General features: G+C 38.2%; 2 protein-coding genes across 3 annotated transcripts in view; one reads left to right on the top strand and one right to left on the bottom strand.

The window, feature by feature from the left end:
* Window positions 1-15,288, bottom strand: part of LOC149575542 (protein PIGMENT DEFECTIVE 338, chloroplastic-like) — a 165,616-nt gene that overhangs the window by 26,007 nt on the left and 124,321 nt on the right. The gene's annotated exons all lie outside the window — the stretch shown is intronic.
* LOC149575543 (uncharacterized) lies at window positions 9,585-12,149 on the top strand. Its single transcript, XM_089812322.1, has 3 exons — window positions 9,585-10,724; window positions 10,865-11,563; window positions 11,678-12,149. Exons 1-3 carry the CDS (start codon window positions 9,585-9,587, stop codon window positions 12,023-12,025), a joined length of 2,187 nt encoding a protein of 728 aa, XP_089668448.1. The 3' UTR covers window positions 12,026-12,149.

The following is a 15,288-nucleotide window of genomic DNA, read 5'->3' as shown; positions in this document are numbered from 1 at the left end:
ATGCATCATGTTAGCAGTATGGAGGAAGCCTACCAACTAGCTCTGGAGGCTGAAGAAAAGTAGAATAGGCAATATAACCAGAGGAATAGAGGTGGTCAAAGGGGCACGTCAACTCCATTTCGGGGAGGTTTTAATAGTGGCCGGGGAGAAAGTTTTCAAGGCTCTAAAAAAAGTATAGATGCTACACAAGATCCTCTGAATCAAGAAAGAGGAAGGGGGTTTCAGCGAGGTCGGGGCTACGGAAGCGGAAGAGGCTAGAAAAAACAGAGAAGGCCTTTCACTTGTTTTAGGTGCAGAGAAGAAGGCCACAGGGCTTTTGAGTGTTCCAATTTCAACATGCAAGATAGAAATCAAGGAGGACCATCCAAAGTGAACCTAGCCCAGGCTGACAATGAATCTGAACAAGAAGTACCTCCAGATATGGGAGAAAGCCTCATGATGAGAAGGACAATGATTATTCCAGCCAAGGAGGATGTGGAGGAGAAAGGCACAAATGATTCATGGCTCAGGACCAACATATTTCAGACAAGGTGTACCTCAGGGGGAAAGGTATGTCAGGTAATTGCTGATGGAGGTAGTTGTGAGGATATGGTTTCTAAAGAAATGGTAGATAAACTAAATCTCCAGTGTGAAAAGCACCCTTGTCCTTATCGGATTGCATGGTTTAAAAAGGGAAGTGACGTCACAATGGATAAGAGATGCCTTGTTAAATTTTCCATAGGAAAGGTCTACAAGGATGACCTATGGTGTGATGTGATTCCGATGGATGCATGCCACGTCCTCTTGGGTCGACCTTGGCAGTATGACCGAAAGGTTGTTAATAATGGGGAAAAGAATACTTACACCTTCCGAAAGGATGGATCTAAGGTAGTCTTATTACCTCTAAAAGGTGATGGAAAAACTGAAAGTATGCTATCTGAAAAGGAACTTGTCAAGGAGATGAAAGTGACACGATGTTGTTATGCACTGGTAGTACAAAAGGGGAAAGAGGAAGACTTGACTATACCACCAAAAGTAGCTGCAGTATTGGAAGAATATTCAGATGTCATTCTAGAGGAGCTACCTGATGGACTTCCCCAAAACAAGATATCCAACATCATATTGATCTTATTCCAGGAGCAAGTCTTCCCAATCAAGCAGCATACAGAATGAGTCCGAGTCCGACACAACATGCAGAACTAGACAAACAAGTGACTGAGCTCATAGAAAAGGGGTTAGTGCAAGAAAGCATGAGCCCTTGTGCTGTCCCAGCTTTATTAACTCCAAAGAAAGATGGAACATGGAGGATGTGCACAGACAGTCAAGCCATCAATAGGATAACCATCAAGTATCGTTTTCCTATCCCACATTTGGATGACATGCTGGATGTTCTTGCTGGAGCGAAGTATTTCTTTAAGATTGATCTACGAAGTGGGAACCATCAGATCCGCATCCGAGAGGGGGATGAGTGGAAACAGCTTTCAAAACTAGGGATGGTTTGTATGAATGGAAGGTTATGCATTTTGGTTTATCCAACGCACCTAGTACTTTTATGAGACTCATGAACACTGTGTTGTGTCCCTACATTGGTAAGTTTGTAATAGTTTATTTTGATGATATACTGATTATTAGTAAGGGAAGGGAAGAACATCTGCAACATTTGAGGATAATATTGGGGGTATTGAGGAGAGAAAAACTCTATGCTAATTCAAAGAAGTGTAGGTTCAAGCAAGAAAGCTTGGTTTTTCTAGGATTTGTCATCTCTGTAGATGGTGTCAAGATGGATCTAGAGAAAGTTCAAGCCATTGAGTGGAAACAGCTTTCAAAACTAGGGATGGTTTGTATGAATGGAAGGTTATGCATTTTGGTTTATCCAACGCACCTAGTACTTTTATGAGACTCATGAACACTGTGTTGCGTCCCTACATTGGTAAGTTTGTAATAGTTTATTTTGATGATATACTGATTATTAGTAAGGGAAGGGAAGAACATCTGCAATATTTGAGGATAATATTGGGGGTATTGAGGAGAGAAAAACTCTATGCTAATTCAAAGAAGTGTAGGTTCAAGCAAGAAAGCTTGGTTTTTCTAGGATTTGTCATCTCTGTAGATGGTGTCAAGATGGATCTAGAGAAAGTTCGAGCCATTCTTAAATGGCCTAGTCCACGTAGTATCACCGAGGTGAGAAGTTTCCATGGCTTGGCTACTTTCTATAGAAAGTTCATTCGTAATTTCAGCAACATTGTAGCACCTGTGACACATTGCACTAAGGGTCGAGAGTTCTCATGGGCCAAAGAGGTTGAAGAGAGTTTCCAATACCTAAAGAAGAAGGTCATTGAAGCTCCAGTACTAGCACTGCCATATTTTGACAAAGTGTTTGAAGTGGATTGTGATGCCTCACATGTGGGCATTGGTACTGTACTTAGCCAAGAAGGTAAACCCATTGCCTTTTTTAGTGAAAAATTGAATGATGTGCGGAAGAAATATTCTACATATGATATAGAATTCTATGCAATTGTGCAAGCTTTGAGGCACTAGAAGCATTATCTCATTCCCAAAGAATGTGTTGTTTACAGACCATATTGCTCTGAAATATTAGAACACATAGAAGAAATTGAACACTAGACATGCAAAGTGGGTCTCTTTCCTACAAGGGTATACCTTTGTTCTAAAGCATAAATCAGGAAAACAAAATCAAATTGCAAATGCCTTAAGCAAGCGTGTTGTTCTTCTGAATATCATGGAAATAGAGGTGGTTGGCTTTGATGCAATCAAAAACTTGTATGAATCCAATAGTGACTTTTGGGAAGTTGTTGATCAGTTGAAGAATCCAGTACCTGGACATGCAGACACTATTCAAGGTGATTATCTACTGCAAGATGGTTACTTATTCAAGGGAAAGCAGCTACGTGTTCTTGTAGGCTCCATGCGAGAAAATATTATTTAGGAATTTCATAGTAGTGGTATAGCTGGGCATTTCGGGAAGGATAAAACAATAGCTTTGGTGGCAGATAAGTACTATTGGCCAAAGATGAAGCGAGATATCACTAGGTTTGTGGAAAGGTGTCGAGTTTGTCAAGTACCCAAAGGGCACTCCTAGAACACTGGATTATACATGCCATTACCAGTACTAGTTAAACCGTGGACAAATTTGAGTATGGATTTTGTATTGAGATTACCACATACACAGCGAGGTAATGACTCTATTTTTGTAGTTGTGGACAGATTCTCAAAAATGGTCCATTTCATTGCTTGTAAGAAAACTAGTGATGCTACTAGGATAGCTGAGTTATTCTTTTCTGAGATAGTCAGATTGCATGGGGTTCCTAAAACAATCACCTCTGACCGAGATACCAAGTTCTTGAGTCATTTTTGGCGGACGTTATGGAAGAAAATGGGAACAACATTATAGTTCAGTAGTGCTTACCATCCACAAACAGATGGTCAAATAGAGGTTGTCAATCATAGTTTGGGTAATCTGTTGTGATGTATTGTTGGAGAAAAACCCAAACAATGGGATTTGGCATTGCCTCAAGCAGAATTTGCTTATAACAGCTCAGTGAACAAGTCCACTGGTAAGTCACCATGTCAAGTTGTTTATGGACATAACCCTCAGGGTGCTCTCGATTTGGTGCCGCTTCCTTTGGGTGATAGAGTCAATGATGATGGAGAAGCCTTTGCAGAGCAACTCCACCAGTTGCAAGAAAATGTAAGACAGAAGTTGCATGACAGCAATGAGCGGTACAAAGCTTCTACAGACGCTACTCAAAGGTATCAGGTTTTTAATGCGGAGGATCTAGTGATGGTTTACTTCAGAAAGGAGAGGTTTCCTACTGGGACTTATCATAAATTGAAATATAAGAAAATTGGTCCCTGCAAGATTTTGAAGAAGATTAATGATAATGCGTATGAGGTAGAGCTCCCAAGTGATCTTGATATATCTCCTGTGTTTAATATTTTTGATTTGTATACTTTCCATGTTGATGATACCTCTGTTGAAAAAGAGGATGAGGTAGACTAGACACACACCATACCTATCAAAAAGAGAGAAAAGGTTGCACAGATTCTAGACAAGAAGACTGTTCAGACTCATCAGGGTGACTACAACAGATATCTTGTATAGTGGGAAGGGTTGGCACCGACAAATAGCACTTGGATTACGGAATGGGAGTTGCAGAAGCTGGATGAGCCTAAAAGGAAGCAATTTGAGGACCGGAACTCGCAGGAGCTTCATTCTTTTCAAGCAAGGGAGAATGATGCAAGGGCATCCGAGGGTCATAACTTTTGACTCGAATGTGGGTTTTGGCTAAAATTTTACAGGTAGTTGCAATAGGAGTTATTTGGATTGTCAATGAGCTCAGCTCAATAGGTGGCTATTTCGACATTTTTTCGGGATCCTGAAAACTTATCTTGACCTCCGAAATCAGCTTTTAGTGTTTTTTCCAATTTTTTTAGAATTTTGTTTTTCTAATAAATCTGAAATCATATCTTTGATTCCGTTGATTAGTTGGCAATTCGTCTTGCCTTAGTTGGGGGCATTTCTTGGAAAAAATCAGGATTTATAAGATAAGTTTTAAAAATTACCAAAAATGGAAATTTTTCGTTTTTCTCGAAAATCTACCAAATATGGTCAATTTTGAAATTGTAATACGTAGATGTTTTTTTTCATTGTAGAGGCAAAGTAGAGTTGGAGAATATGTTTTAATGAAGAGCTTGGTTATTCTAAAACACTTATCTTGTGTCAAATTCAGATTTGTTGTTTACTGATATTGGGGTTACATCATTCCCTGTCTTTCCTGTCTACCTCCACGCCTATCCAATTCCATGCGCTCCAGGGTCTCCAATAATTTGTCCAGTGTCTGGACTATCTTGGGCTGCAAAACAATCAGAGTTCTCATGAACCCTCTCTACCTCTATAGGCACATCATCACCAGCAACACTTGTGCCTCACCCATAACTGGTGTCTCTATGTCTCTTGCGGCCTTTGCTCACCACTGGTTTCTCCTGTGCTCGTAAAAACTGTGTATTTCTCCATCAAGATGCATTGTATTTCTCCACCATGATGATAGAAGATATATAAAAATAGATGCCAAATGTCGAAATGAATTATCAAACCCTTTTCTGTAACCTGCTATGATAATTTCACTAAAACCCTAAGGGCTGACAGGATTCTAGCTCTGATAACACTAAAAGATCCTAAAAGGATCCTTTCACTGAACTTCTGTAAATTTTAATTAAACTACTAAAATTTTACTGTGCTTACCTTGTGGTCTTAGAGAATTAGACAGAAGTTGCAAAAAGATTGTTTCTTCATTTTTATATTTTCCAGATATAAGTAAAACAATAATTAACAACAGTAGCAAATAATATAATATTCAATCAACTAAAATAGCTACAAATCATACCAGGCAAGATATATAATTAGTATGCCAGCAAAGGTGTTTACAAATAAAGAATGATGATGCCAACTGCAAGAATGGATCAGCCATGCACCAAAAGGGCAGAGATGGTTGATGTAAGCCAACCAACAAATCACGTGCCAGTTGAAAGGCAACCATGCAGCTGCTATAGTCATGCCAATGCTGCAAGAAGATCCCAACGTGCCAAACAAGACCCTCAACGTGCAACGCACAAGCACCCCCAAACGTTGAACTTAACAATCTTTGTCAACTGCTGAAACAATAATGTAAACTGTTGCTGAAACCATCTATTGGGGTTTGCGTCCCAATAGCCAGGCTCTAGGGTTTGCGTCCCAGACCTCTAGAATCACTCCTCAGAGCAAACTCGCAAATACCAAGAATGAAGATGTAAAAGATAATGAAAGAATGAGCCAACATCTCCTTTCATCTCCCTCTTAAAGCCAATTGAACCCTAAAGGGAGAATATGTCTTTCCCTTTATTATAAATGTCATTTTCTCAATTAAAAGGCCTTTATGTAAAGGAAAAACACCCCTTTCCTCAAATAACATAACTCTAGGTGCACGAAGGTCTCCGGAAGATGAAAATAAGTTATAATAATTCAAGACCTTTCCAATGAGCTATAACACATAGACCTGCCTAACCAAATGAATCCAAAATCCCCTTATTACTCCAATTAGCTATATAAATAGCTTTATTTTAATTTATTTAAACGCAACCTGAAAATATTAAAAACATTTCCCTTTATTCAACTGGAAAGCCAAGTTCAACTGAAAGGCCAAACCAACCAAATAATCAGTGAACCGGTCTTGTCACCTGCCTGTGACTAATGTCGAGCAATGTGGGCCAACTGGCAATCTCATTCCTAAAAACTAGGGATGCTCCTAGATACTAGGGAATATACCCTGTCACCCTGAAACTGAAATTGTATACTATTCCGAAGGAGCCTCAAATCTGATCACTGCCACAACCTCCTAAATTTTAGGAAAATCCCTAAAATTAAGGAACTGCCCCAAATGGCTCTCAAATTAACTGTAGAACCAACTTTGGTCACTAGGTATCGAGTACAAGTCTCTATCCACCACTACTAGCCTACAATAACAGGCCAACTCTCATGACTCTACTAGTTAGACTAGAGAGGGGACATGACATTATCACTGATGGCAATTTACACATTTGCCAACAACAATGCATAAGTGGCTTGCTTAAGACCATACAATACCTTTTCAGCTTGCATACATGAGAATTTTTATCATTAATAGTGAAACCTTCAGGCTGCTCAATGTAGACTTCCTCTTCAATAGTGTCATTTAGAAATGTTGTTTTAAAGTCTATTTAATGGAGTTCCCAGCCTTTTACTGCTGCAATGCTTATTATTGCTCTAATGGCAGAAGAGCAAGCTACAGGGGCAAAAGTCTCCTTGTAATCTATGCCCTCCTTTTGACAAAACCCCTAGCAACAAATCTAGCCTTATATTTTTCTATACTACAATCAACAACATGTTTAATTTTAAATAGCCAATTGGAAGAAACCATAGATTTACCTTTAGGTCTTGGAACAATTTCCCAAACATCATTTTTAAGGATGGACTGATATTCTTCTATCATTGCATCTTTCTATACTTGCAACTTAGAAGATTCTTCAACACTAGAAGGTTCTGAAGCAATTATGTGATTCATTAGAGCAACATAACCAACAAACTTTTGTGATCTCTTACTTTCTCTAAAGGTGCTACAAGGGGCTGAATAGGGTAAATTTTCTTCCATCAGGTTCCTAGCTCATAGAGGACGTCTCTTCCTTGCTGAAGAAGAACCAGGACCTCCTGAAATATCAATAGGATCAGGAGGACCAGCATTAAGATCAAAATCAGCAAACTCCCTCTGAATCTCTAAAGGAGCATCTAGATCAAACATGATAGAGTCATGAAAATTTTCAACTTCTTCAATATTTTCAGAACTTGAGTCTTTGGATAATTTACATGCTTTAAGTTCAAGTAACATCTCTGCTAATTTCAATCTGTTTCTGACCTAGAACATAGACTCTATATGCCTTAATGAGTCACTATAACCAAAAAAAATACCTTCTTTCCTGAAGGTTCCAGCTTAGATCTTTTCTCCTTAGGGATATGCATATAAACTGGAAATCCAAAGATCCCGAAATAACTAATATCTGGTTTAATGCCTTAGAAGGCCTCGTCTAGAGTCATGATACCAAGAATTTGATGAGGACAACGATTTTAAATATGTACTGTTGTTCTGCAAGGTTCAGCCCATAAGAAAATAGGAAGACTTAGATCATGAATCATTGTCTTAGCTGCTTCAATAACACTCCTATTCTTCCTTTCAGCCACACCATTAAGTTGAGGATTATAGGGAACACAAAACTCCCTCTTAATCCCAGTCTCTGCACAAAAGTTGTGAAAGATTCCAAACACATATTCTCGATCATTGTCTGATGTTTAAATCTTAATACTCTTGTTAGACAAATTCTCAACCAATGCCTTAAATTCTTTGAATCTAAACAGCACTTCATCTGATTCTTTAGATTTCAAAAAGTAGATCCAACACTTGCGAGAGTAGTAGTCGTCAATGAATGAAATATAATACCAGAAACCACTAAGCGAAGCAACAGACATCGGACCACATAAATCTCAATGAATTATTTCTAAAATTTCTTTAGATCTAGATTCACTACTATGAAAGGTACTCTAGATATTCTTACCTAATGCACATCCTTTGCAGACTTCTTCATGATCTTGGTTAAGTTTGGGAAGACCAATAACAGCATTTTCCATAGAGGATAGAGATCTGAAATTTTAGTGCCCAAATCTCTTGTGCCATAATTCATAGGAATCAGATGAATCTAGAGTAAGAGCTTGAAGTGGACAAGTGGAAAGTTGATAAAGACTATCATTATGAATCCCAATTTCACTAGCAGATTTAAAATCAGAAATCTTTTTCCAAGCCAATACTTTGCCATCAGCAAAGGCGCCACAATATCCCTTATCCTCTAAAGCTGAAATGGAAATCGGATTCCTTTTTATACTTGGAATAAAAAGTACATCACTTAGATGGAGAGGAATACCAGAGTTCAATTTTAAAGAAGTAGAACCAGCACCTATATAAGAATAGCTAGCATCGTCACCAATAATGACATGCAGATGGGTGTCTTCTTCTTTTAAATCTGATCAGTGTTCTTTAAAACCTAAGTAGCCGAATCGCTCCCCCCAGCCCATCGTTTCCGGGTACGAGTCGATTCGGAATCAGAAACCGAGGGGAATCGACTGTGGGCACGAACAGGAATCGGATTTTCATTTCGTTTCAAAGCGATTTTGTGCTGACGTGGTGATTCCACGTCGACTCCAAGTCGACTCCTTGACTTTGACCGCGCGTAAAACCCTAAAATATCTTCTTAAACATAACGCGGCGCGGCTTTTTTTTGGGTTATTTTCACTTCGCGCGGCCGCGTTTTATTTTCTCCTACATGCGTTTGTGTTTGCCGAGTCTAGGGTTTGCAACTCTCTTGCATTTGCGCGGACGACCTCCATTAATGCGACCTCTACCTCGACCTGTGTCTGCAATCTTCAACCACGACCTGTGTTTGCAGACTGCGACCTTCAACAACGTGACGCGACCATTATCCAAGCAAGTCGGCGACCTTCATCTGGTTTTTCCGACTCCATTTTCGACCATGGATTTTTTAAAATTTTTACTGCCACAGTTTCATTTGTTTTCAAGGATAGTTTTAATTTTTACTACCATAGTTTCAAAATTATTATTTCATTTTCGGGTTCAAAAATACATGTTTATTAAATTATATATTTATCATTAGAAATATGATAAGGTTTATAATTTATAAACTTGAGTTTATAGTATATCATATAGTTTATTTAAAAAGGATATACTATATATAGTTTAGAGTATATCATTTAGTGAGTTTATAAATATGATAGAGTTTATAGTATATCATATACAAGTTTATAAACACTAAAATAATCATATTTTTATAAACATATATGATATATATATATTATTAGACTATTACTATTAGTAAATACTAAATGCTAAATAAGTATATTAAATACTATTTATTTCAAATTTTATTATTTTACTATTGAAATTAAATTATCTGTTTTAAAAGTTATTCTTGTATGAATTGCAGGGTGCTAGCAGCTATTCAAATTTAACATGGCAGACACTACTCCTGCATTTACTGTCGACCCAGCTTCACCATTATGGAGGCATGTGAACATATTAGAACATGTTCCTGGTGGAGGGACATGTATTTGGATATGTCCCGGATGTGATGTGCAGTATACAAGTTCATACAGCCGAGTGAAAGGGCATTTGTGTGCGATTCCTGGAAAGAGAATCAAAGCTTGTCCAGGAAAAAATAAGGTACCCATACCGGTTTCTAAAATAGCAGCATATATTAAGGAACAAGAGGAAGCGGATGCAAGAATTGAAAGTAGGTATGGGCATCCATTGTTGAAGACCAAAGGAAGGGGCTCACGGAAGTCACGTGCTTCATCATCTCAAAGCTATACACCTAGTGCTGCTCCTGATATTGTTGTAGAAAGCCATCCATTTATGACGAGAAATGAAGATGAGACTAGTAATCTGAAGAGAGCAAGAGGACCATTGGAGATGGCATTTAGTAATGATTATAGAGATATTGCTGATGAAGCGATTGCTAGGTGCCTCTATGCAAACGGTTTATCATTCAATGTTGTCAGATCGCCCTATTGGCAAGACATGATAAGAAAAATAAATGAAGCTCCAAAGGGGTACACAGGCCCAGGTTATGAGAAGGTTCGTACCACTTTATTGACAAAGGAGGTCAAGCATATAAAAACTTCATTGGCTCCTATTAAAGCCTCATGGAAAGAAATAGGGGTGTCCATTATTTCTGATGGGTGGAAGGATGCAAAAAACAGACCCTTAATTAATGTGATTGCAATGTCCCCTAAAGGGGCAATGTTTCTAAAAGTTGTTGATTGTGAGGGTGAAGTAAAGGATGCACAATTCATTGCGAACATTCTCATAGAATGCATTAATGAAGTAGGCTCTCAAAATGTTGTCCAAGTTGTAACAGACAATGCAAAGAACTGTAGAGCAGCTGGTATGTTAGTTGAGAAACAATTCCCACATATATTTTGGACACCTTGTGCCGTGCATTCACTCAACCTCATGCTACAGAAGTTGGGTACTAAAATAGCTTGGATCAAACAAGTTTATGATGAAGCTCAAGATATCCAAATGTTCATAACGAACCACCACTTCTCCCAAGCCATTTTTAGATCATTCTCGCGCCTGGAGCTATTGAAGGTAATCCAAAATTCAAATACTACAATTTTATGTTTTACGTTAGTTATAAGTTTATAACTTATTATCTTATTTATTTCAGCAAAACTATATATGTACATATTCTTTATTTTTAATTACTTGTTTTTTTAATTTTCAAATAGGTTGCTGAGACTAGATTTGCATCAAATACAATTGTCTTGAGACGGCTTGTGAAGGTTCAAGAGGCACTTTCTAGTATGGTGATCAGCCACCAATGGAACACATGGAGGCAATCCAATAATGAGAGGGCAATTGATATTAGGAGAAGGATTTTGGATGAAACTTGGTGGAGTCGTGCAGAATACCTTCTTAGTTTCACAGAGCCCATCCTAGGTATGATACGCTTTACTGACATGGATAAGCCATGCTTGGGGGAGGTTTATGATGGAATAGACTCAATGATTGAGAATATGAGATCTGTCATAAATGCAAAAGAGCAAGACCCTGAAGAAACCTTCTTCAAGGAGGTGCAATTAATATGTGTTGAGCGATGGAACAAAATGACCACCCCACTCCATCTTCTTGCCTTCTCATTGAGTCCCAAATATTATAGTGAAGAGATTCTTGCTTTGCCAACAAGGGTGCCACCATATCGTGATGCAGAAGTAGGTGAAGGGGCTAGGAAAGCTATTTCTAAACTCTTCCCTGATATTGAAATGGAGGATGCAGTTACAAGTGAATTTGCTGATTTTGTATCATCCACTGGTCATACTCTTGCTGCTATTCGTGACAAGTATAGGAAGGATGCTCACTCTTGGTGGTACCTCAATGGCCACAAATCGCCAAACCTCCAAATTCTAGCAATCAAAGTTCTATCACAGGTAAGTTTGTATATACTATAAACTCTAAATCTGGTTGTCATTTTGAAATTAACAAACTCATTTGATTTACTTAAATTTTAGAGACTCCAATGAGATCTTCCTTTGCTTCATTAGGTTGCTAGTTCATCTTCAGCTGAACGAAATTGGAGTACATACTCCTTCATCCATTCAGTGAAGCGCAATCGGTTGGCATCAAGCAAAGCTGAGGATTTAGTCTATGTGCATTCAAACTTGCGACTTCTTACTCACAAATCTGATGAGTACAAGGAAGGGGCAGCAAAATTATGGGATGTAGAACCGGAGTCTACTGACTTTGATCTTCCTATTGGTGCACCAGCTTTACCAATGGAGGATTTAAGTAGCCAGCATATTTTTAGTGCAAATACCAGTGGGATTCAATCATCTAATGTCAATGTTAATGACAATCTTTCTATTGATGATGACCCATATGGTTCTGATTAGTGAGCTGATCAGTGATACTGATTTCTAGTATTATTTCTATTGCAAACAATAACTATATTTCATGACACTAGCTCGATCTTTTTTGATATCGAAAACTGAATTTCAGATTAATTACTTATGCTAATTAGTACTTATGTTTCAAAGTCTGAAATTTATAATGGTTTTGTTTAGCTGCTAGCATATGTGTTGGTATTTAAATTCTAAATTTAATTTGTTTTTGATATTGGTATGTTTTCTAGCAGCACACATACATATATTTTATCTATATATATATAGATTTTTTGTATATATATGTGGACGTACCCGTACCCGTACCCAACACCTAAAAAGAATTCTGCCGTACCAACGTTTCGTACCCACGTACCCGTACCCGTTCCTGTTCCCGATTCGGCTACTTAGTTTAAAACCAATGATGTGATGAGACTCTCCACTATCAATCAACCATGTATCGCTGTTAGTAGGTACATTGCTGGAAAGAGCAGAAATAAAGAAAACTTTTAGAATTATTACAAGATTCCTTTTTAGAAGAGGTGTTCTCTACATTTGCAATAGCAGCTCCTCCAGAAGGCTTTGGTTTCACATAACAATCTCTGGCAAAGTGGCTGAATGTGAGAGAGATTTCTTTTCGTTTTCTTGAAGTCGGGAGAATAATCAAAGCTTTTCTCTCTGAATCTTTTAAAATTACCTTTCTTTCCTTTTCCTTTGAAAGTATGAGCAAAAAGTACATGATCATCTTCAGAGAAGGATTTTCGACTAATGCCTGTTGCTTCCAGCCTACGTTCTTCTTGAATACAATCTCCCCTTAAACGATCAAACTTAGGAAGTTCACCTCTACCACTCATGCCTTGAATAAATGACTCCCATGATCGAGGAAGACCATTCGTAGCAATCATAACCAGATCTTTATCACTAAAATATTCACCTTTGGCAGCAAGCTAATCTTTTTGTTTTGTAATTTTCATGAAATAAGAGACCACAGGATTCTCCTCTAGACATCTTTACATGCAACAATTGACTTCTCAAGGCAAGGGCTCTGCTGGTAGTATTGATTTCATATAACTCCTTCAAGGTGTCAAACTTTTCTTTACCTGATTCCAATTTGGAGATAGCTAGAATCAGATGATCCTTAACGGAATCTAAAATTCTTGCTGGCCACCACTTTATTTTTCTTCCACTAAACCTTAGTAGCCTCATCAGATGGTTCTGAAACAACATAGTTAACATACTCCAATAGATCATTTTCTTCAAAAGCAACTAGACTTCTTGGTTTCCAAGAAACAAAGTTTGAGCATCCTTCCAATCTATCCTCGACTTTAAGTCCATTTGTCATCTTTATATTCTGAGAGGATCAGGGAGATTGTTTATGCCAATATGGTAGAGAGTGTTGCCAACAATATACAAATATATAATTTACATGTACTACCATCACATTCATCTTAGTAACTAGAACAATACACAGAATGGTAAAATGACTTTTATTAATTGTACCAATTGAGTTAACATAGCATAACCAACAACCATCCAAAATTACCATCTCATTCTATTCCGTCAGCATACTACATATAGTGCTTGGGTTGGTTACTAATACCAACTGACGCAACCTTTGGTACAAACTTCTCCTACCGACTACTTTATTACGAAAATAACCTCTACATTATCCCCCCCAAAAAAAAGTTGTTTCCACACAACTGTCACACTCAAGAAGAGGGATGAGAGGAGGTCCAAGCAAATCTCCAATCTGCTTTATGCTCACTTCTGCTGCTTCCAATCTTCCAAGAAGAGTTTCTCTGGTAAACTTTTTAGTGCAAGGTATCACTTGCTCAATCATCTGCGTTGTCTGCCTAAATGGTGGTGTCAATGTTTTTAGGATCTTCCGTACAATCTCATCTTCAGCTTTAGATCCATTGCAAGACTTAATTCCTGTAACAATTTGTGATATTCTACCAATATAGCTTCTTACAGATTCATCTTCTATCATCTTAGCATCTTGAAACAAACATATCCAACTCTGTAATCTTATTCTCTTAGCATGTTTATCACCTTCAAAAGTAGATTCCAAGGCTATCTAAATTTTATGAGATGTTTCTAAGGATTTTACCCGATTGTATTCATTCCTAGGAAGAGCTGACAATAATGCTTCTCTAGCAAGCATAATGCACATAAATAGATCTCTTTCAACTTCACTACATTCTTCAAGCTTGCTTTCTTCCACAATCTTCTTTTCATTTTTGTCATCAGCCAGTATCCTGGACCCATACATAGCAAATGAGTCTTCATCTTCTCTTTCTAGCTGTCATAGTTGACTCCATCGAACTTAGGACATTCTTTTCTGAAATGACCCACCATTGATCTACTTAAGTTGTTAAGTTTTTCTTTCAAGGACCTGATGCTCTGATATCAATTGTTAGAAAGTAAAGTCCACAAAGATAAATACAAAGGGGGGAGGGAGCGGGGAGGGTGGTGGTGGTGGATGCAGGTGTGAATCAGTTATCAGATGAATATAACTTTTATCAACCTTATTAAACTTTAAGCATGTGAACAATATAATCAGCAACCATAAGAAGATACATATACACAATAACACCAGATATGTTAACTAAGGAAAACCCCAGTAGGGATGGTACCCATAAAATGATGCACTAAAGTCCACTAAGCTAGTACATTGGCAACTTGTGTTGGTTTCAAGGGGTCAAGAATTGAGGTGTTAGAAGTGTAAGAGACATCCACATTAGTCTCCCTGCAAGCAATGGTGTCAAGATCCTGATAAGCTAGGGGGTGGGTTGTATTGAATGCCTTTAGGGAAGGTGAATGCTTGATGTGAGAAGTTGTATCTCACGAGATGAGTGAATTGCTCAAGGATATGGTCACAAGGAGGTGATCCAAAAGCAAGTTCAAGGTGTGTGAATTGCTCAAGGAGTTGATCACAAGGAGGTCAGCCAAGAGCAAGTTCAAGGTGTGTTGAAGCCTCTTGGGAAGGCTAGGGGAGCCGACAATTGGATGGTGCCAAATTGAAACCCAAATAAATGCACACACTAAAAGATTATTGAAGTAACCTATGCCCCCATCATCAACTTCATTGCTAAGTTAGATCATATGAGACATTTTTAGATCCCATATATATCTAAGAAAGCACTTGAGTTTTTAACAATGTTACACTAGTATTAGAGTACGTCGGGATGCAGGGACGAGTTTCTGGGATGGGGGGGGAATGGACCTCATTTTTGGGACGACAGGGGGACGGCCACAAGGGGAGGACGGGACAG

This window comes from Cupressus sempervirens, chromosome 2 (assembly GCF_028749045.1).
Source record: "Cupressus sempervirens isolate cs-2001-9-10 chromosome 2, ASM2874904v1, whole genome shotgun sequence".
NCBI lineage: Eukaryota > Viridiplantae > Streptophyta > Pinopsida > Cupressales > Cupressaceae > Cupressus > Cupressus sempervirens.
The sequence above is the reverse complement of the archived record's forward strand: the minus strand, read 5'-3'. Positions and strand labels throughout refer to the sequence as shown.